This window comes from Siphateles boraxobius, unplaced genomic scaffold (assembly GCF_051911475.1).
Source record: "Siphateles boraxobius isolate OS27281-9 unplaced genomic scaffold, OSU_SipBor_1 56, whole genome shotgun sequence".
NCBI lineage: Eukaryota > Metazoa > Chordata > Actinopteri > Cypriniformes > Leuciscidae > Siphateles > Siphateles boraxobius.
In genome coordinates, this window is record NW_027509182.1 from 11,693,650 (window position 1) to 11,716,644 (window position 22,995).

General features: G+C 37.3%; 3 protein-coding genes across 5 annotated transcripts in view; 2 read left to right on the forward strand and 1 right to left on the reverse strand.

The window, feature by feature from the left end:
• arl6ip4 (ADP-ribosylation factor-like 6 interacting protein 4) overlaps positions 1-22,258 on the forward strand; it is a 122,358-nt gene extending 100,100 nt beyond the window's left edge. The window contains exons 2-7 of one of the 3 annotated variants that reach the window (XM_077206833.1): positions 16,371-16,403; positions 17,390-17,523; positions 18,115-18,399; positions 20,587-20,704; positions 20,789-20,858; positions 20,947-22,258. In XM_077206833.1, the coding sequence (XP_077062948.1) occupies positions 17,412-17,523; positions 18,115-18,399; positions 20,587-20,704; positions 20,789-20,858; positions 20,947-21,003 (642 nt within the window). In that variant the 5' untranslated portion in view covers positions 16,371-16,403; positions 17,390-17,411 and the 3' untranslated portion in view covers positions 21,004-22,258. Of the gene's footprint in view, positions 1-16,295; positions 16,404-17,311; positions 17,524-18,114; positions 18,400-20,586; positions 20,705-20,788; positions 20,859-20,946 lie in introns of those variants that run through there. The other 2 variants (XM_077206834.1, XM_077206832.1) reach the window with 2 other exon arrangements.
• On the reverse strand, positions 7-4,145 carry mob1a (MOB kinase activator 1A). The gene is made up of 6 exons (XM_077206831.1): positions 3,744-4,145; positions 2,781-2,947; positions 2,605-2,698; positions 1,573-1,706; positions 1,315-1,478; positions 7-1,054 (listed from the first exon to the last, which is right to left on the reverse strand). Exons 1-6 carry the CDS (start codon positions 3,755-3,757, stop codon positions 977-979), a joined length of 651 nt encoding a protein of 216 aa, XP_077062946.1. The 5' UTR covers positions 3,758-4,145; the 3' UTR covers positions 7-976.
• Positions 4,147-15,883, forward strand: mthfd2 (methylenetetrahydrofolate dehydrogenase (NADP+ dependent) 2, methenyltetrahydrofolate cyclohydrolase). Its single transcript, XM_077206821.1, has 8 exons — positions 4,147-4,412; positions 6,166-6,350; positions 9,354-9,476; positions 10,790-10,942; positions 13,543-13,650; positions 13,730-13,822; positions 13,927-14,052; positions 15,089-15,883. The coding sequence occupies exons 1-8, from the start codon at positions 4,333-4,335 to the stop codon at positions 15,235-15,237; spliced, it is 1,017 nt and encodes a 338-aa protein (XP_077062936.1). The 5' UTR covers positions 4,147-4,332; the 3' UTR covers positions 15,238-15,883.
• Positions 22,259-22,995: the final 737 nt, after the last annotated feature.

A 22,995-nucleotide genomic window follows, 5' to 3' on the forward strand; every position in this document is an offset into this window, starting at 1 on the left:
GCAAGACCGTTTTGACCATTTTATTCGCGCCCAGAAACTTAGCAAAAGTGAACTTCCGGTTAAGGAATGTTGTACATTTCAAAATAAAGGTTCTTCCTTTATAAAGAACGTTAAATGTCAAAATAAAAGTTTTTTTTATTGGCAAATAGCAAAAAAAAACTAAAACTTACCAACCTTAAAAGAACAAAAAAGTCATTTAATAAAATACTTGTTACAGTGCAGTTTTTGTAAAATGTCTTAAAATACCAACAACGCAAAATACAATAAGATAAAAAGTTCAGCAAGTATTAATGAATAACCATTTCATAATTTAAAAAGCATTTGGGAATCTTTACCAACTTCATTGGCTAGATTCTAAATATTAACAAGTTCAAAATGCTCTTCAAAAAAATATGAACATGGTAGAAAATCATTATTATGATAACAAATAAAAATACAAAGGAAAAATAAAATTTTGCATGAAATACTGCTGGATTTAAATCTCTGAGATTTACCAACTCTTGAAAAAGGTCTTGTAATAATCTTCACTGTTGAATATGCAATCACATAAGAAATGCAAACATTTAAAAAAAAAACGTTTGTCTTCAAACTTTTACAAAACAATAAAAAAGGTAAAAATAAAATAAACCTTTCTCTTTTTTTCCACCAAAACATTATAAAAAGCACTGACTTAAAAAGCAGGTGTTAGTTGTACCCCCATAAAAACTACACTCTGATATGGTTTCATATCCCAGTCCATCACCAAAACATGTAAAAAAATAAGGGCTACAGTGTAATACTGACAACAGAAAACCAGAGAAAATTCACACATAAATCAAGAGTTTTCAAAAAAGACTTAGGGAAGCACAGCTGAGATATTGCAAAGACTATCACTGTGCACTAACAGCAATCTCAGATTCCAAAAAGTGAACAGGAAAAAAGAAAGGCTCACTGGAAAATGCATTAAGGCTGCCCAATATGGTATTAACACCAGTTTCTATCTATCCTTGCTGCCTAGTTTCTCAATAAGGTCCTGAAGGGGTGCCAGCTCTCTGCGATCGATGAGATTGAACTCCTAAAAGAATAATCAAAAACAGTAATCAGTTCAAGAAGAGGCTTGCTCAAACAATTAAGAAATCGTCACAGGTACATACCGTACCTATCCCTCTGTGTATCTGTTTTACTCCACCCGTTTCTTTTTGTTGTTGTTTTTAATTAGGTACATAAGGTTGTTATGTTTGATGCATTTCAGGTTTTGTTATTCAATATCCTGCCTTTTCAAACTCTAAATAAATCTAACTATAGGAGCTATTGGATGTGTGTTAATGCACTGACCTGCACAAAGAAGATAAAATGCTTGAAGGAGGTGTTGAGGTGAGCTTCCTCCTGAAGCTGCATGACCGAGTCAAAGTGCTGGTGGTAAATATGAGCATAAACCCTGAACAGACGCTTCAGAATAGTCTTCGCCACGGACATGAAGTTCTTGGGAAACGGAACGCCTGGAAGGAGTAAAGGTAATTTGAGAAGTTGTCCGAGCCTGTGTGAAAAAGGTCGCAGTGCAAATTCAGAACAAATGAAACGGATCAAACGAACCGATCTTGGACGGGAAGAGGGTTTCGTCGTCCAGCTGATCCTGAACCCAGGTCATCAAGTAGTCAATGTACTTGGGCGCAGAACACTTGATGGGTTTTTTGATGTTGGTCCCATCAGCCCAGTGATATTCATACCTATTGATTTATCGAGCAAGACATAGACGTTTAATACTCAATATTTTTTTGTATGCCATTAATAGTCTTTATTTATTTAATATATATATAAAAGTGCTGTCAAATGGATTAATTGTGATTAATCGCATCCAACATAAAGGTGTGTGTGTGTGTGTGTGTGTGTGTGTGTGTGTGTGTGTGTGTGTGTGTGTGTGTGTGTGTGTGTGTGTGTGTATATACACATATATATATATATATATCTTCGATTAGGTATTGTATATATATATATATATATATATATTAGATTAGATATTGAGTGCGTGTATATATATATATATATACACATACATACACACACACACACAATATCTAATTTAATATATATACACACACACACAATATCTAATATATATACACACACACACACACACAATATCTAATCTAATATATATATATATACAATACCTAATCGAAGATATATATATATATATATATATATATTTTAGAACTGTCATGTCAATTAATGTCAAGTCAATTAATATATATATCTTCCATTAGAAGCACACCTTTGTGCCAAGCAACTTAAAGGTGTGCATCTAATCAAATCTAATCAATATATATATACTGTAAAAAAACAGTATTCGTGCCAAGCAACTTAAAGGTGTGCTTCTAATCAAAGATAATTTCCCTTTTTCACCTTTTGAAACTTAACAACGTTAAAAAAAATGTTTACTACAATAATTGGTTAAAATCTAACTTGACTAACTTACTTTGAAAAAAAAAATTTATATGAATATTTATGCTTTAATGAACAAGGCAGCATAATCATGTATGCTACCAGTTTTACCGCCTACTATTAATTTGTTATTTTGATTAAGAGAAAATACTAAAGCATTGAAGAGACTCTGAATTATTTTACCTGGGTCCTGCAGACATAACAGAGCAACTGATTTCTGTGCAAAATTCAGTGATCGTGCCATAGAGCATGTTTATCTGGTTGAAAAAGTCCACAGCTGAAATAAATGGGTAAGGATTAAATGGTATAATCACGATTAAATCAATTATTTTCTCAACAACACTTCCATACACACTCACTATTGACTGCAATCCATTCATTAAGGTCTTCTCCCTCCGGTAACATCACAGCAGCTCGAAGATTACCACTTCCTAAAGTGGCTTCTGCATGTTTCAGAAGTTCATACTGGTGAGAGCCTTCTGGGATATTTTTCTTGGGCTTGAATGTCTTTGATGAACGGTTTCCACTACATTAACAACAAAATAAGTCACATGTTGCATCAAGTGAGAAAAATATAGAGTTGTGGTTAAAATTGATTACACAATATATATCAACGGAACACTAGGGTTAGAAGTGAAAAATAGATCTGCAATTCAAAAACGCTGAGTCGAAACTTTCATGCTTTTTATACAGAAAATATAAAAAATTGTACATGTATTAGGGAAAATAATTTATGCTAGGAGTAAAAGAACTACAAGAAGTTAAAGTGACTTTTTAATATTATCTAAAGCTGTGCCATAATTTTTTATTTATTTTATATAATGTTCACAGTTATGCTTAGCCCATTTCGTCAGATGAATGTGATATCTTCCAAGTAAAATAAAAAGTTGTATGAGATTTTTTTTTTGTATCTTTTGGAATCAATGTTATAAAAAAGAATAGGACATCAGACAGATCAATGTGTATTAATGTTTCAGCCTAGAAATGAAGTTAGAGACATATCCAACCCAAATAATCTCGAATATACACATTCAAAGAAAAGATGGAGCATAGATTGCAAAGCAAAAATTAACACGAGTCTTCCATATCCAAATTAAAGTAACTTTTCGTGCTTGTGTATTGAACAGAGCATATGTTTACGCCATATTCCGAACACAGGAACAGATATGTCGACCGGAAATGTTGTTAGTTTTAAAAGTTTAATGTTAACTGAAATGTTATTTGGTTTATTTTTTGCTGGGTGAACTTCCACATTACATATTATCTGCAATATGCGATTATGAAAAAGAAAGTATAAACAGTCGCATCGGCTAAATACTTACAATAAGAAACTCATATCCGCTTCTTTTCTTCCCTCTTAAAACTTTTATAAGGCGATACGGATTTCTACTGCGATAAAGTTAATCTTCAAAGGCCTTTAAACACTATTTATAAGTAGGCCTACTCTTCGAAGTTCGATGTTTCACAGACGAAAGATAAAAGTAGGCGTAATAGACAGATTCAGGAAATGTCTACGATTGGTTCCCTTTAAGTGATATGAAAGCTTAGAAATAAAACCCTTAAGTTACGTGCTGGCTAAGGGAAACCTTCCTCGTCTATACGAATCGGATATTGTTACGGTTTTGTTCGCTACTTTTACATAACAATTATTAGTACAAATGTAAGTTAAAATTCCCCCGTCTGCCAAAAGCTTATATTTAAACTGCGCATGCGCATTTCGAATCAAGGGGCGGTATTTAGTTTCTCATCGGGGATCATGTAGTGACGCTATAGCCACGCATAGGGGCATCGGGGTTAAAAACGTACTCTATGTTATTCTGAACACATTTCTGCCTTATTTCCACCTTGTCTGTTACGTACGCTTTAGCTGTTTTCAATATTTTACTCTTATTTGTTTATATTAAGCACCATATGGCTACACTCCGGGCGTTGCGGAAACTATGCCGGCATTTTCATCATCAGGCATGTAGTTTTCATTTGTCATCTTCAAGGTAAGTTTCCAAGAGCTGTCCTCTCTCATTCGTTTAAAGAATAAGTTATAGAATAAGAGTAAGGGATACGAGTGTCACTGCGTTGATCCGCTCTCGATAAACTGGTTGTCAGATGAGCTGTAACGTTAAATCTTTATTAGTTATACCTCTGTTGTAATTATCTCACTATTTTACGTAGTTTCTTTGTAAAAGGATGTCACATGAGACTTGCTCTCGATGGTTTGGTTATGTTACGTAACAAAAGCCGGTTTAATTGTTCACTTCATCTGCGCGCCCCCGATCAGCGCGCGCGGCTGATGTAATGTCACAAACTGCTTGCATGCAGCCGGCGTCAAGTTTCTAATTTCTGTGCTCATGTGTTGATGATTTGTATTGATCGTTATGCATGATGGCTTAAATTGAGCACACACCCGTTTCACTTATGTTCCGCGTCGTCAGTGATTTAGTGGAATAAATTTAGCGGTGCTGACAAAATTATACACACGTGATAAAGTCACTATGAAATCAAAATCGCCCATTATCAGTATTTACATTATGTATTTGTTTTTTTAAAGTAATTTCCCCTCGTAATCTAAAAAAAAGAAAAAAGTCCACTCTTGCAAGGACATCTCATCTCTGATGACGTGTTTACTGGCGCGTGGGCGGGACAACCTGTCACTCACATGAGATCCACCAATAGCAAACCACAGTGATCCAAGTCCCTCCTACATTGTTTCTTGATCGTAAAGCCGTTTTACTCTTGTAAATACATTACAATAGAGAAGAAAAGTCTGTCATGCCAACTTTCAAAGTGTTTTCTGTGTAAAATAGAGTAGTTTTAAAAAAAATTAGAAGCAGTATTTATATTGTGCTTAATGATGTCTTTTGTTACCAGTCCAAACTAAGAAAAAGCTAGCAAAAACCGAGTAATTAACTTTTATGTCGAGATCACTAGAAAATAAATCTGTGATCATGGGAAAAGCTAATTTTGTTTAAGAAAAAAATGTGTGGTTTCTTAAATCTTCCATAGTTAACGGTTGTCGTTCGGGTTAAAGATCAGCCATTTAATGTTTATATTTACGCATGTGGCAGATGCCTTTATCAAAATCGAAATGTATTTCTAAGTATGCATTTAATCAGATCACGCATTGTCCTGGACTCCATGTCTATCGTTCTTCATACAGTTTGACTTCTGATTAAAAATATGCCTTATCAAAGCATCATGTAAAACTGTGCAGAGCAGTTTTACAGCCTTTCATTTGAGAACTAACACAAATATCATAATGCGCGACTAACTGATCATACGAAACTTTTGTCACATCGCATCAATAAAGGTTGTCACAGGGAAGCAGGAACATGAACGCTGAGAATAGTAAGATATGTTCACACATTTGCATGGACTGCTATATAATGCCTTATGTAAATATATATTTTTGTCGCTATTGGATCAAGGATCCTACATTTAACAATTTAGAAGTCTCTTTACAAATGATGCAAGAATGGTCTGACATTTTTCAATGTGGCCTGTTATCTTATTGTCCTGTTAACTGTTATTGTCCGAATGTCTTTATTTAGACGGGAGTCTATCACACTAGCACAGAGCTTATCTTTAGACCACAGCTGTGACTCCCAGCCTCAATCGCTGGTTTCATTGAGTGTTTGAGGATATTGTATGAACAGATATATTACACCAGAAAAATAATGTGTTCAGATCAGAAGCAAAATTGTAGTTCTTTGCAGTGAAATTATACCCTTTTGACCTTTTATTTTCCAGACAAGATGCTGTGATCATCTCGGGCAGAAAACTGGCCCGTCAGATCCGCAATGAGGCGCGTGCCGACGTGGAGGAGTGGGTTTCCGCCGGGAACCGAAGACCTCACCTGAGCGTAGTGTTGGTGGGAGACAATCCAGCCAGTCACTCGTACGTTCTCAATAAGACCCGTGCAGCCGCAGAAGTCGGTAAGATACGATTTATCTGCTCCCATCAAACTGTAACGTTTCGACCAAACTAGGTTGTCGTCAGGTGCAATCAAATATCAAGGGATTTTGGGGGCTGTTTGCACGACAGTTTTCAAATTAAAGGTGCAATGTGTAATATTTTTGAGGATCGATTGACAGAAATGCAATATAAGATAATAATATCAGCGCTACAGATCGCGTTTCCTCACTACCTTGAAGAAGTTTTCAGTGGTGTATAAAGACCTTACTTAATGAACCGTTATATTTGTATTACCTTAGAATGAGCAGTTTCTGTCTACACACACACCGCGGGTTCCCGATCATTGAAATGCGCCGACATGTTTCTACAGGAGCCCTAAACGGACAAACGCGTTTCATTACTATGTTGCTCTTCGTGCAAGGAAGCAAGCGAATAAAACATTGACACAATATAAAAAATATATTCAGCGAATAAAACACTGACACAATGATGAACAAGTAACAATAATATTCGCAATAACATATAGTTTTACTGAATAATTAAGTAAACATAATTTCTTAATTTATCCTTGTAACGAAACCTCATTGCTGAACTTCTACTCTCTGCTGTCTCAGACGATGACATTTTTCCTGTCGGCCACCGTAACTTTTGTTGGTTGCAATCCGTGACCTCACCACTAGATGCCGCTAAAAATCACACACTGCACCTTTAAGAGTGAAACTTTTATGTGTTTTGGCCGTTCGTTTAAAAGACAAACGCGTTTTGCGGGCCTGAAAACGCAAACTTTTGAAAATGTGTTTCAAAGGGCAAGTTTTTGAATTTAATACCGTTACCATCTCCGTGTAAACTACAAAAACACCAATTTGTGGAAACCGCAACTTCATGGTCAGTCTACAGACGCATAGTGTTTCTTTACAAAGTGACAGAATACAGCGTTTTACAGCGTTTTCGAAGATCTGTGTGGGAAAAAATTAAAGTCCCCCAGTAGTCAGTAATTTTATCCCTTAAAACTCATCTTTGATCACCAAAATTACATATTTAAATGTTTTCCATTGAAAAACATTGAATGAAAACAGAGCTTGAATGTAACTCCACACCCTTGCCTTATTAGTATACGTGGTTCTATGAATATGCAAATGAGCCCCGCCTCCACTCACTCAGAGATCCACTCGTTGACGATCACACGTTGATCTGATTGGTTACGAGGTCGTTTGTGACGTCAGAAACACCAGCGATTTCAAACCGTGTTTTTGAGACTGTCTTTGGTTCACTGCAGTTTTGAGGAGAAAATACTCAGCAATGCTGTCGACTTATGAATTTACACATGTTTTGTCTTAAAGCATATTAAAAACACCACATAGACAAATAAACAACATTAAAAGCTTGATTTTTACCACAGGGGGACTTTAAATTAGGCATATACACCACCAGTTAAAAGTCTGGACACACTTGTCAGATTTTTCTTAACCCTTTGATATAAAGGCTGAAAGGGTTAGTTCACCCAAAATCGATCCAATCTTTGAAACACAAATAAAGATATTTTGAATGAAACCTGAGTCTTCTGTCCCTCCATTTAACACCCACACAAACCAAAATATCATAAGTGGTTTTAAAAGTAATCCATATGAATCCAAATCTTCCAAAGAGACATGGAGCACATCAAATATGGAAAACGGAAGTGCAGACGTGCTTGTTTCCAACAATATTTGAGTGCTCTGTCCATTTGCTGATCAATATTTATATGTGAATAAAAACGTTAATTCAATCTGTTCATCATAAAAAACGATCAAGTCTTTTCAGAAGACTTGAATTAAATGCATATGGATAAATACGGATTAGTTTTACGATGTCTTCTCGGCACTTTGAAAGTGTCAAAGTTTTTAAATCGAGGGACTAAAATTTCTCATATTTCATTAAAGATATTTTTAATCGTGTATGGAAGATGAACGAAAGTCTTACGGGTTTGGAACGACATGAGGGTGAGTAAATGATGACAGAATTTTATTTTTTGGGTGAACTATCCCTTTAATGTTTTTTAAAAAAAAAAATGAATGGATTAATCAGAACGGATAGTGTCTGAAAAGCAGCTGTGAGTCTTGCTGAACTTGGTGTTGCTGTAGTATGTCTATGTAAGCGATGAGTGTCACTTTCTGCTGTCGGCTGAATACAGTGTGCAAATCTATTTTGAGTGTACATATGACTCCTCACAGGTCCTCACGCTGGTGAGGGGCCTAACATTGGTCCCTATTGGCACCAGTACATTCACATTTTCTCATAAATGCACGTTTTCTTCAGTGTTTTTTGGTATTAAGGCTGGAATACCCTACATTTTAAAACACTAGGCATCATTCACTTGCAACTTTGTGCATCATGAACTAAAGACACACTACCAGACTTTTAAGTCATTCAGAACACAAGCTCATGCAGAAACACGATGCTAGGAGAAGTGCAGCAAATGAAAACAATATCGCTGTGTCCGAAATCAAAAAGTTTATAGTATTTGAAAGGTGAAACTCCCTACTACTTCTGGTGAGATTCTGACATGCGCATACGATGGACACTTTAATATCCCATGAGGCCACAGGAGAGGATTCATGAATTTCAGTGAAGCGATGCTGGTAGGTCACATGATAATGATAACATGGCAGATGCAGTACGTCCGTATTACATTCATACTATATAGAACAAATTGTTTTGTTTTTTTAGTAAGTTCAAATTCAAATTTCGTACCTATTCAGACAGAGCGCAATTTCGGACGTGAAATTTAATGCGTCTGAAATCAGCTCAAAATATCCAGCAAGTTTGATTTCCTCCAAAAGGATGAAATTATTATAGTCTAAAGCTAAAAAAATCTGTCTTTCTATCACTACACGTGAAATGTGCCAACTGGGAATGTCCAAAATCTGCAGGCGTTGTGTGAGTTTTTGAGCCGACTCGTCAAGGCATAAATGTGTAATCCAGCCTTTTGTCTTGATCTTTGCATTACATTATATTGAATCACTGTTCTGTTTTATTCTCTGTAGGCATTAGTAGCGAGACCATCTTGAAGCCTTCTTGTATCAGTGAGGAGGAGCTACTTGACCTTATCAAGAAACTCAACTCTGATCACAGAGTCGATGGTCTGTTGGTACAGCTTCCACTTCCTGGTAGGTTAACAGAAGATAACTGAAGTACCGCCCATAACCAGCGCTCATTTCAGTTTTATTAATATTTTGTATTAGCTTTTATTTTTAGGTTTTTAGTTTTCATGTTAATTTTAGTAATTCTGTAATGTGCTTTTTAAAAATATATATATTTCTATTTAGGTTTGATTTCAGTTTTAGTTTAGTGTCTATTTCCAGTAATTAATTTCAGTTCTCCGTCTTAAACTTATTTCAGTTTATTGCCAAGGCAACTTTTTTCATTTTCATTTAGTGTGCTTTTTTTTATTTATAAAACAAAGAAAAAGAAATCAGCCTTATTTTAATTACCAGAAATGTGTTTAATACTTATAGTTATAGCTGCACGATTATGGATACATTGAGAATTAAGATTTTATTGGTTTCAAAAAGAGATCACGATTCTTTCACAATTATGAATAGACCACTAAACAAAATAACATGTGATTTACTACAGATTCTGACAAAATGTTATTTTGCTGCAGTCAATTTAAAATGTTTTTTAAAAATCAGGTTGAATGAATGACTCACTCATAAAGACTTGACTTGTTTCATTACTGGATGAATCAGTATTTTTGAACAAATCTCTTGAATGAATAATTCAATGACTCATTTGTTTAACAGTCACTTGTCGCCACCTACTGGTGTAACGATGTAATTGATACAGTCATTATTTGAAGCATCAAGTTTTGCGCAAAAGGAGATTTACTCTATTTTGATTACTACCGTAAACATTAAGTTTAGATCCGATCTTTAAACTTTTATCCCAGTTCTCCTTTTCTAATTTGAATTATTGTATAATGATACTGTATGTTTAAAAAGACCGTTTGTGAAACTGTTTCACATCTAAACATGACATCTGCTCTCTCTGGGTCAGAACACAGATCTGAATGTTCACTGTGATTGGACTTGTCAAAGGTTTAATAGACAGAGCCGAATCGCTGTTTTTTTTTTTTTTACGAATTTACGAACAAGATCACATGGGTGTCTGAACCCAGATTGTGATCTTTTAACGATAAACTACTTTTGGTTTTAGATAATGATTATAACCCTGCCCATAAACAAGAGTTTATTTATTTGCCTCTTTAGTTGTTGGTTATTGGACCGTTTACATTATCAGTGCTGTGAACTGGGTCTTAGAAATAATTGCATTAAGCTGAATGGTGACTTAATGGTAATTTCAAACCAGTTTTGATTTTATTTATTTTATTTTTTACTTCAGGTTGAGCTAGAATTTCTAAAAAGGACATTAACACTTTATCCAGACTTATTTTTGTTTAATTGTTCCCTCTCTTACACAGATCACATTGACGAGCGACTGGTGTGTAATGCCGTCTGCCCAGGAAAAGATGTTGATGGTTTCCATGTGGTCAATGTTGGTCGCATGTGCCTGGATCAGACAACTATGTTGCCTGCCACTCCCTGGGGAGTTTGGGAGATTATAAAACGGACAGGTGAGAAACACATTATTGATCGCACAGCATAATTTAAACCCCAGCAGCTTTTAGACATTGTAGAAAAGAAATGGCTTTCTTTAACAAGCCGTAAATTTTACCCTAAGTAATAATATAAAGGGACATGATGCGAGGAAAAATTATCCCCCGAAAATACTTACATTTTCTCGCAAAAAGCAAACAACTTTTGCGAGCAAACTCAAATACATTGACAAATATTTAGACATAGTGACTCTTGCGCTGTATTTGCATACTTTACCACAGCTGAAGTTAAATAAATGCAATATTTGTCAAATACACAGACTGCACAGAGACATTTTCATTCAGTACTTTATGTACTGCTTAATACAGTGTCTGTTTGTACAAGAATAAAGTTCAACATAAGCCTATAGCTACTATCAATGAAGTGGGGTCTACTTTTTTAATCAGTTTTATTTTGGTAAACATGACACAATATGACATCGCGACTAAATCAAAAGAGTGTTTACTGTTATAAAAAACTGATTTGTGAGTTTTAGTGGAACTAAAGGTGTGAGAATAAACACGAAACACACGTGATCGTTGTCATGCGGTGAATCCGGCCAATCGTGGAGCAGCAGTTTCATCATCAGAGGTCGTGCAGCCGCTCTTGAGAAGCTGCGCTGGCTGAGTTCTGCTCTCGAATCTCTCTCGCTGTACTTTGATGGCATACGTCACAGTCACATGGCGTCGGCGCTGTATCAAGTGGGACAAAATTTCTAACCGGCATGCACTGCTTCAAGTCAGCCGCCGATCGGGCTGCACAGAGCTGCATGAAGACGAACAAGCCTATTGGCTCTCTCTCCCTCCTCCCCATCATAAGTGGACACGCCCCCTATTCCTGATTGGCTTACTCTCCCCTCCCCCATCATGAGTGGACACACCCCCTACTGCTGATTGGCTCACTCTTCTCCCCATTATGAGTGGACACGCCCCTTACTGCTGATTGGCTTACTCTCCCCTCCCCCATCATGAGTGGACACGCCCCTTACTGCTGATTGGCTCACTCTCTCTCCTCCCCATCATGAGTGGACACGCCCCCTACTGCTGATTGGGTTACTCTTCCCTCCCCCATCATGAGTGGACACACCCCCTACTGCTGATTAGCTCACTCTCCCCTCCCCCATCATGAGTGGACACGCCCCTTACTGCTGATTGGCTCACTCTCTCTCCTCCCCATCATGAGTGGACACACCCCTACTGCTGATTGGCTCACTCTCCTCCCCATCATGAGTAGACACGCCCCTACTGCTGATTGCCTCACTCTCCCCTCCCCCATCATGAGTGGACACGCCCCTTACTGCTGATTGGCTCACTCTCTCTTCTCCCCATCATGAGTGGACACGCCCCTACTGGTGATTGGCTCACTCTCCCCTCCCCATCATGAGTGCACACGCCCCTTACTGCTGATTGGCTCACTCTTCTCCCCATCATGAGTGGACACGCCCCTACTGCTGATTGGCTCACTCTCCCCTCCCCCATCATGAGTGGACATGCCACTTACTGCTGATTGGCTCACTCTCCTCCCCATCATGAGTGGACACGCCCCCTACTGCTGATTGGCTCACTCTCTCCTCCCCCATCATGATTGGACACGCCCCCTACTGCTGATTGGCTCACTCACCCCTCCCCCATCATGAGTGGACACGCCCCTTACTGCTGATCGGCTCACTCTCCTCCCCATCATGAGTGGACACGCCCCTACTGCTGATTGGCTCACTCTCCCCTCCCCCATCATGAGTGGACACGCCACTTACTGCTGATTGGCTCACTCTCCTCCCCATCATGAGTGGACACGCCCCCTACTGCTGATTGGCTCACTCTCTCCTCCCCCATCATGAGTGGACACGCCCCCTACTGCTGATTGGCTCACTCACCCCTCCCCCATCATGAGTGGACACGCCCCCTACTGCTGATCGGCTCACTCTCCTCCCCATCATGAGTGGACACGCCCCCTACTGCTGATTGGCTCACTCTCTCCTCCCCCATCATGAGTGGACACGCCCCCTACTGCTGATTGGCTCACTCTCCCCTCCCCCATCATGAGTGGACACGCCCCTTACTGCTGATTGGCTCACTCTCCCCTCCCCCATCATGAGTGGACACGCCCCTTACTGCTGGTTGTCTCACTCTCCCCTCCCCCATCATGAGTGGACACGCCCCCTACTGCTGATCGGCTCACTCTCTCCTCCCCATCATAAGTGGACACGCCTCCTACTAACCGGCATGCACTGCTTCAAGTCAGCCCCCGATCGGTCTGCACAACAAGTCTAACAAGCCTTATACAACACAAGCCACTCCCCTATCATGATTGGACGCGCCCCTTGCTGCTGATTGGCTGCAAGTGAGTTTTGGTGCTCAGTCCAATCCACTTACAACAGCGTTTCTCAGAAATCGTTTACTGCACCTTTAATATAGAACGGGGATTAAACTGACCCTGTGCATTATTAAACAGTTTGAACGTCAATCAGAATCAAATATTCAGGCAGAACAAACATGGTTTAAAATGTCAGTTGTTATTGGATGCAAATTATTGATCCTGGCTGTACATTCTTATGTTTACTGAATCTTTTTTCGCGTAGGCATAGAGACGCTCGGTAAGAATGTGTTGGTGGCCGGTCGCTCCAAGAACGTTGGAATGCCCATCGCAATGCTGTTGCACACAGACGGAAAACACGAACGGCCGGGAGGTGAGGAAATAAAGCAAAAGCATGTGCGCTTCTGATGAGGTTTGGTTAGGAATTAATATAATTGCCTGTTTTGTTTCAGGTGATGCCACAGTGACCATCTCCCACCGTTACACTCCCAGAGAACAGCTCCGTCAGCACACAAAAATCGCGGACATCATTGTTGCTGCTGCAGGTACGAATTTCAATTTGCACATTAAATTAATCTTAATGCATGTCTATGCATTTCTGTGTGGCGCTCACTGAGACCCAGACTGACGAACACCATTATCCCTTCAGGTATTCCTAACCTCATCACTGCTGACATGATAAAAGAGGGCGCAGCTGTTATAGATGTTGGTATCAACAGAATATTGGACCCCTTGACTGGGAAAAACAGACTTGTTGGTGATGTGGACTTTGAAGGTAAGAAGAAAACACAACTAGTTGTGTGATTTTCTTTAGTTGCTAAAATAATACTGTAGGCTAAATGCCTTTCAGACTTACTGAGTTAATTTAATCTTTGTGCTTGCAAGGCAACAGTAGTGATTCTAAACTGTAAATATCTTATAATATCAGTCTTGGGTGAATTTATAATTTTTTTTACCTTCATCTTTCTTTAGTGTGTAATGTTGCCGTTTGAGCATGAAAAAGCTCTGCAAAGCTCCAGTTCTTCTCTATATCAGTGTCAGTGTTTCTGAACTCCTGAAACGCCTCCATTGTAGTCTTGAGTTTCTTCCGGTAACAAACACGTCACAATATTCCTCATTTAAATAATTAATATGCAGAATAAAGGGGCGGGGCCTGGTTGAGTTAGTTAGTAGTGTGTTAAACTGGTGGTTATGGAAGGGGGCGGGACACTCGAAGCGCTCGACCAATCACAACACACTGATCCAGCCTGACAGACCGGGAAGAGACGAGCTGTAACAATGGAGAATATGGGGGAAATAATCAACATTTAAGCATGAAAACCTATTTTAGTAGAGCCAAAGAACATCATCAAGACTTTGTAAAAGGGCATAATAGACCTTCTTTAAGAAAGTTTGAGTATTTTTTTGAAAATATCCTATTGACTTGCATTGATTGGAATTATGTCATTTTAAATACTTGCATACTGTATAATGCAATGTTAAATATATCGATATAGCAATATAACCACCTTTTACTAAGCAAAAACTTGTGAACAGCTAAAAATAAACATGACACGACGTTAAATCATGACAATCAAGCTAAACTAAAACTTCTGCTGCCTTGCAATCCCTTTTACTTCTTTTAAATTGAATTGTTAGCATTCATCATCTAAAAAATATTGTAAGTTTAGTATATCCGTTCTTCTAAATGTATTTTAATCAAGGCATAAGTTAATGGGACAACATGAAGAGGGGTGTTTAACTCTACTTCTGTTGTGTTCTCCTACTTGTCTGACTGCATGTTAGGAATGATTTGTAATTCGTCTCCACAGGTGTTCGAAAGAAGGCCAGCTTCATTACTCCGGTTCCAGGCGGTGTTGGACCCATGACTGTAGCCATGCTGATGAAAAATACCATCAAGGCAGCAAAAAATGTGATTTTAACCCCCCCTCAGCGCGTGCGGATGGTAGCGTCCTCATAACATCCTCAGTCTCGGCTCGCTTCACATTCCACACTCACACTTTATTTTGAGGATCTCCAAGTGGAAAGGCAATTTCTTTAAATGCTATTTTTGTTTAGATAAACGTATATATATATATATATATATTCAAGGGTTTGAGGAAACGAATGTGCTTTTTCATTCGGATATTTAAACAATATATATATTATTTAGTGTATTTTTTTTCAGTTACATCACCAAGCATTAGACACATTGCAACTTTTGTTTACGCACTGTTACAGTTTTGCATTTTTTCAGCATTTTGTATGTTTAAATATTAAAATAGTATATTGCCAGATGTTTTGAAGCATATTTATTAATGAGAAACGCATAAGAAATGTTCTAGCACAACTGCAGTCAGTGTTGTTGCATTTACCTTTAGGTTCCTGCAGCATAGATGTGAATGTGTTGAAAGAGTCACATGGACAATACTGGTCAAAAGTTGTGAGTCAGCATGAAAGATAACTGACCAAATGACCTTTGCAATGATGGAAAGAAAATTTGACTGAAGTCTTGGCAGATTGGTGCTTTTTTTATGCCGATGTCTTACTGAAATCAAAACCGTTTTGAAACATGCATACTAACATGTAATGCCTTCCAGACATGAAATTAAAAGCATCATATGCAACCTTATGTTTTATTTGAATCTTATTAGCCTTTTTGTATCTGAATCCCTCAAGTATTTTGTTAAAACGTAGGAACTTGTATGGTTGTATTCTAACTTCGATTATGATTATGGAGTTTATTGATAATGTTCATGGTGCTAGCAACACAAAGGCTATAGGATTAATTCCTAGGGCATCCATGAACTGATAAAATGTACCTTGAATGCAATATGAGTCACTTTGGATAAATCTATCAGCCAAAAGCATTTACAAAGGTATATTTTAAAGAAAATGTTTGAATATTAAATATATTTTAGTGTGTGTATGTATATATAAGTATATGTAAATATTAAAATTAAATATATATTATTACTATTATTTTGTAAATAGTTTTTACGCCTGGAACTTTAATTTTGAAAAAGCACGAAACCGGATATCCGGCATTCTGTTGTTTACACGGCAGAGTGCACAATTACGGCTCTCTACAAGCTTCAGGTTTAAATATCTTATCAGAAAGTAAAGGAATTCTGGACTGGTGGACGAGTAAGTATTAATAGGCGTTATTTATTGCGTCACTATGATTAAGATGAAGCATGTGCTGTCGTCATTTGATAATAACTTAGATTAGTAACGTTAGAGGGCCATGCAGTTCCGGGCCTGTTGCAATACACACACTTTCTGCGGCTATACAGCCTTATTTATGCTCTCGACTTAAATATTTGAGGAGTTTATAACGATGCAACCGCAGTTGTATTGTTCCTCATAACGACAGGTGGCAGTGCAGAGGAACTATCGGCTAAACCAGCTTTAAAGTCACATTTATGCGCTTTATACAATACAGTTTGTCTCAATGCAGTGTGCTTGCACACACACTTTACTGTTGTTGATCCGTTTCTTGCAAGTAATTCATATGAGTGGCTGCTCAGGACATTTATCGTACTTTGCTTGCACACAGACTTATGGACCAATTTCTGTCAGTAAATTCTGTAAAGTAAGAAAATAATAATGATATTAAAATATTTTGTGATTCATAATTATGAGATGAAAAGTCGAAATTATGACAGAAAAGTCAATCATGACATTGAAAGTCAATTTACTTTTCTCATAATTTCGATTTTTTAATCTCATAATGACATTATGACTGTCGTAATTATGACATAATATTATTTGTTGCCTACACTTAAGATTTTTTTAAAGATTAATTCATACTAAAATTCCATCGAAGTGAATAATCCTAACATAATTTAACTGAATAATTTGAACAATCATTGATTCAATTTGATGGAATTTTACTATAAATTAAACAGCGTAAATTTAAAAAAAGGGCTTACTTTATTTGAGTGTATGATAATTAATGCATTAGATAATGTTAATGAATTGAACCTTATTGTTAAGTGTTATCAAAAATCTATACTTGATATATGTTGCACTGTTTGTTTTTTTACCTGCAGGTTTATAGCAATTGCATTTATTACAAGATCATACTGCTTTAAAACAGTAACGAATCAGGACTTCTACTTTCCCGACAGCTTGGCAAGTCGATTATTACTGATGGGAGGGAGTGACACTGAAAGTAGATCTGAGAGCAAATCCCAAAGCTTGTCATCATCTAGCGCCAGGAGACTCAGTCCAAGCCTTCAGAAGAAGCATGAACGTTCCTCAGGTGAGAGAAAGTGCTCGCAGTAATGCATCTTAAACAAATGGGCTGTTATTATACCTATATAGACTACTGCGTTAGTTGTTTACACCAAAAGAAAAGAAAATTCGGTCGTTTGCGTGACCCTGTGAAGGCTGACGTATTAAATAATAGTCTGAAAAATCTATTTTCATTGCCAAATGGAAGAGTTTATTGAACCTTTAGACAAAATAAAAAAATATTCATGTAGTTAGAGGGGAAAAAACACCTCAAATTTATTCAGAGGCCCAAACTGAGCAATAATATACAATTTGGTGCAGTTTCTCATATGTATATGGACAAAAAAGTAAGATAAAATTCTGATTGCTTGTAAGTTAATGAGATCTTTATTACAGTATAGCAGAGTACTTATAAAAAAGCATATAATTATCAATTGTCATATATCAATATTATTCAGTATCTACCTATAATATGACCTATTGTAAAAAAAAATTGATTAAAGCGCTATTTTCAAAGCATATTATGCAATGCAATACAATGAGGATTGAGAGATGAACAAATAGTAATGTGTACATACAGTATAACATGTGCCTCAAAATTGCATGTGTCTGAAATTAGAGAAGAAAAAGATGAAGAGAAGCCGCTCCAGCGCTTCATCGTCTTCAAGCTCCACTTCTCCATCCAGAGAAAAAAAGGCCAAGAAGAAAAAGAAACGGCGAGAGGAAAAGAAACTGAAGCGTGAAAAGAAAAGGGAGAAGAAGGAAAAGAAGCGGCAAAAGAAGTTAGCGCTGAAAGCTGAAAGAGAAGCGGTGCCGGCTCCTGTATCGACTCCTGTTTCTGAAGAACAACTTCAGCCGTTCCTGCAGACCTGGCTGAATGAAGAAACCAAAGAACCCGGCCCTGGTATGTGCTCACAACATACACACCAATGCCTAAAGGAAAAACACATAACACTTTACAACAAGGTCCCATTACTTAATGCTAGTCAATGCATTAAAGGGTAACTAAACCCCTGGTCAAAGCCTGACTCCACCCACTGGCAATATTTGAAAAATGCTGGAAAAGTGGGCAGAGCCCAGCGGAGATAGAGGGGACGAACCGAGGGGCGGGGCTGAGCGGGGGGCGTGCACCTGAGACCCGCAGTGACAGCTGCTGTCAAACTAGCTAAAATGGAGTGACGCAAGTAGCTTTGCAACCTCTATGTTTGCAACAGAGCGGTCATTTGAAGTCGAGAACTTTTCTCCCCCACCTTCATCTGAAATGGAGGAGGGTGAATTGTCTGTGGACACCAGCTCAAACTGCGGTCTTAACTCCCGCATCGCGATCGGCATCCGATTATTCTTATATTCAGTCATTTTGAGGTAATTTTTTCCAGGATTATTATTACTATTACGTTCATTATATTTTGCTGCTATGTGAAAAAAATAATCAGCAAATCACGCCGGGCGCGTTTGTCGACACCAGAGGATTAATTAACTTTAGCCTAATAAGAAGGAACATAAATTGTGATTAAAAATATATGCTCACTCACATCATGACGCCGCTGCGCTGGTGGAGTTCATGCAGGAAGAGCAGCGTTTGGCAGCGCGAGCTGTGTGGAGAAGCCCATTTCCACCTCCATTGCGTTGGAGAAGCAATCCCACGTAAAATGCAGGTTGCACACCGGAGCGATAGGCGAGATTAACTACCTAGGCTACACGAAATAATCTAAATAACTATATAAATGCTATGCTAACTATATGCTAATATATATATATATCCGTTTTCAATACTCCTTATTCCAACTCCTGACTCGCTAAAGTAGTTTTGACGGAAACAGATGGTTTTATACCAGGGGCTGCCAAGGGCGTGGTGAGCTCGCACCAAGGGCGTGACCGAGTGACGTCAGAGAGTATTCTACGTCAGAGAGTACCCCTACTGCAGGAGCTTTCCGTTTAACCTGAAGAGGGCAGCACTCAGACGTTTTTACACCATATATTTGAAAATTAAAACGCTTTATACCCAAATGTCAAAAAATGTACTCGAATCAATGAACAGCATTTATGAAGCTCCATTCTTGCAGATAAGTAACTAAAAAAAGTTGTTTTAGTGTTTAGTTACTCTTTAACTAACAATGCAATACATTTGTTACAGTATTAATCTTAGTTAACGTTAGTTTCTAAAAATAACAGCACGTTTCTAGAAATCGTGTTTATATCGTTTTTTTATTATTTAGAATTTATTTCTGATGTTTCATAAGCGCCACCTACTGCCAGAGAGTGGAATTGCATTTTCATTCAGCGCGACCAATGCAAAAATCAACTAAGATTTTGCCGCAGTATAAATTAAAATTAATTTTCTTTTCTTAAAGTCTCCCTATAGTCAGTAATTTTATCCCTTAAAACTCATCTTTGATCACCAAAATTACATATTTACGCATTTTTTTCCTACACATGCTAGTCAATGCATTAACTAACAATACATTTGTTTCAGTATTAATCTTTTTTAACGTTAGTTTATAAAAATACAACTAGAAGTTTTGTGCGCGCACACATCTGAAAAATCAAAGAAATCGTTTATATATATTTTTTATTATTATTTAGAATTTATTTCTGATGTTTCATAAGCGCCACCTACTGTCAGAGAGTGAAATTGCATTTTCGTTCAGCGCGACCAATGCAAAAATCAACTCAAATTTATTATTAATATTAATCAACCCATTTCTTAAGCTCTCCCTGGCCTGTAGTCAATAATTTTAAACTAAAAAAACTCTTCTTTGATCACCAAAATTACATATGTCTTTGAAAAATAAGTCGTCTTGCCTTAAAATAGCTTGAATGTAACTCTACACACTTGCCTCATTTTAGTATACGCGTTTATTTGTGCAGGTCTTGAAAAAGTTCTTTAAATCCGACTTTAAAAAACCTCGCAGATACCGTGTTAGTTCATGTTATCTCTGGTCTTTTTTTGTTCCATCATGTAAAATAGTGTAGTGAACTAATATTAACAAATGAAACCCTTTTTTGTAAACTGTTACTGAAATGTGTGTTTTCAAAAAAATGTGTGCTGAACATTTCCTGGAGATAAAACGCCGTTTCTCTGGAACTGTAGTCATGACTGATGAACAGAAAGCCAGTTTTTGCACCAAGAGACCGATGACAAAGGAAGAGTACGATGCGAGGCAGAGCATCATCCGCCGTGTCCTCGACCCCGAGACCGGGCGCACCAGGTTCAACCGTTGAAGCAATATTTTAGTATAAGTTTCTATCATCCACAAGACAACGAAACGTTAACATGATGAATTTTTACACAGGCTTATAAGAGGCGATGGGGAAGTTTTGGAAGAAATTGTCACCAAGGAGCGACACAAAGACATCAACAAGGTGCATGTCTTTCTGAACCATTATGTTTATTTATTTTTTTTGCAGATTTGTGAGACATGTCATTGTTGTCTTTATGTTTTTCACACAGCAAGCCACTAAAGGCGATGGTGATGCCTTCCAGAAGAGATTGGGGATCAACAGGTAGCGAAGTGGCGAATTTAAAGGATTAGTTCAGAATTATAACTTCCTGATCATTTACTCGCCCACACGTCATCCAAGATGTTCATGTCTTTCTTTCTTCAATCGAAAAGAAATTATGTTTTTTGAGGAAAACATTCCAGGATTTTCTCTATATAGTGACTTCAATGGGGGTCCAACGGGTTGAAGATCCAATAGTGAGTTTCAGTGCAGCTTCAAAGTCTCGACACGATCCCAGACGAGGAATACGAGTCTTATCTAGTGAAACCATCGCTCATTTTATTTAAAAAAAACACATTTTTAGGGCTGTGAAATGATTAATGGCATCCAAAATAAAAGTTTGTCTTTACATAATATATGTGTATGGCATCTCATTTTCTCCTCCAACTTCAAAATCGTCCGGCATCGTCGTTTTACCTTTGATTTATTTTGTAAAGGGCGTTTGACTCAGTCTTTGCACATTCGCTTTGGTCTGTACTTACGCGTGACCTTTCCAACGTGATTACGTAATGCGTGGCGCATCACAGACGAGCATTTGTGGTTAAAATGTATATAAATGTGTATTTTTTTAAATAAAATGAGCGATGGTTTCACTAGATCAGACTCTTATTCCTCGTCCGGGATCGTGTCGAGACTCTGTATCTGCACTGAAACTCACATTTAGATCCTTGTTGGATCCCATTGAAGTCACCATATGGAGAAAATCCTGGAATGTTTTCCTTCATTTCTTTTGGACTGAAGAAAGAAAGACGTGAAGATCTTGGATGACGTGGGGGAGAGTGGATTATCAGGAAATTTTAATTTTGAAGTGACTAATCCTCTGACAAGTCATGGCCAATCCAAAGACTTCTGCATTTCTACAAGAATTCAGCAATTCCTTAGTCCTTTTGTATTTCTCTCCGTTGAGTAAATGCGTGTGCGAATGATATTTTGTTCTCAGACGTTCATTTTTCAGGTTAACTACAGACTGAGTAGGAGTTGAATAATACTTAGTCTTGACAGGAAATTGCCAAATGAGGTTAATTAAGCCTGTTCAATTTAACTAGACGCTTTGCATATTTGATGTTCTTTCAAATCAGGAAGAGACTGTATCTCATTTATTTGTAAATTGCAAAAGACTTTTTCAATGGCTTATTTATTTGTGAATAATGTCATATTCTGTCTGATTGTATTGTTTGCCATTAAAGCTCAGCATCAGTTTATGGTATTATCTTTAATGAGACCAGAGGACTGCTGCGACATCAATAAAATATCTTTAAGCATGTTGGTTTTCTTTCTTTAAAATAACAGCTGACTGCATCAAAACTGAATTCACTTAATTTCAAACTGAATTTACAGTAAGTGAATTATCTTAACCTGTATAAGTCGCACATACAGGATTAATTTTGAATTGTTACTGCAGACGTCTATAATGTTTATGGTCAGAAATCGTGTTCCTACTAATGACCTAACAAAATATAGTTTGTATGTGTAAAATTATGCAGGAAATATGAAATAATGTTACTATAAACAGAAACTTATAATACAATAAGTTTGACAATACTCACCTCTTTATTGCATTCAAATTCGTATATACTATGCATTATCTTGATCGGAGCGACAGTATAAATGCTTGGAAATAATGTTTCATGTCCATATGCATAAGTTGTGGTAATTTATTTTTTATTTTCTGATGTTTTCTTGACCAACATCCACTTTTGCAGTTTAGACTAAACAATAATAGTTCAAGGGCTATAGGGAAATTGCAAATTGCTTTTGTAAATTTTGTATATATTGTTACATTAAATGTTAATTTAAATAATGATGAAGTCATTATCTATTTGATTTGATTATAAACAGGTTAGTGCACTAATAGAAGCAGTATAATGTAGCGACATAATGACATAAACAGTGAATAACTATTATTATATTATTAACATTATATATCTCTGATGTATAACAGGCCAGTAGATGGCAGTGTGCACATAGTCTGTGAGTCATATAATATAAGAAGAAGTAA

Bases quoted from the DNA above. Each gene is read 5' to 3' on its own strand.
- mob1a (XM_077206831.1), bottom strand. The intron at 2,699-2,780 runs GTGAGTGTGTAT...CATTTATTTCAG, and splicing joins TGAATGGATTGCAGTCAATA to CTGTGGACTTTTTCAACCAG. The intron at 1,707-2,604 runs GTAAAATAATTC...ATAAATCAATAG, and splicing joins GTTATGTCTGCAGGACCCAG to GTATGAATATCACTGGGCTG.
- mthfd2 (XM_077206821.1), top strand. From the start codon at position 4,333: ATGGCTACACTCCGGGCGTTGCGGAAACTATGCCGGCATTTTCATCAT. The intron at 6,351-9,353 runs GTAAGATACGAT...TATTCTCTGTAG, and splicing joins CCGTGCAGCCGCAGAAGTCG to GCATTAGTAGCGAGACCATC. The intron at 10,943-13,542 runs GTGAGAAACACA...TTTTTCGCGTAG, and splicing joins GGAGATTATAAAACGGACAG to GCATAGAGACGCTCGGTAAG.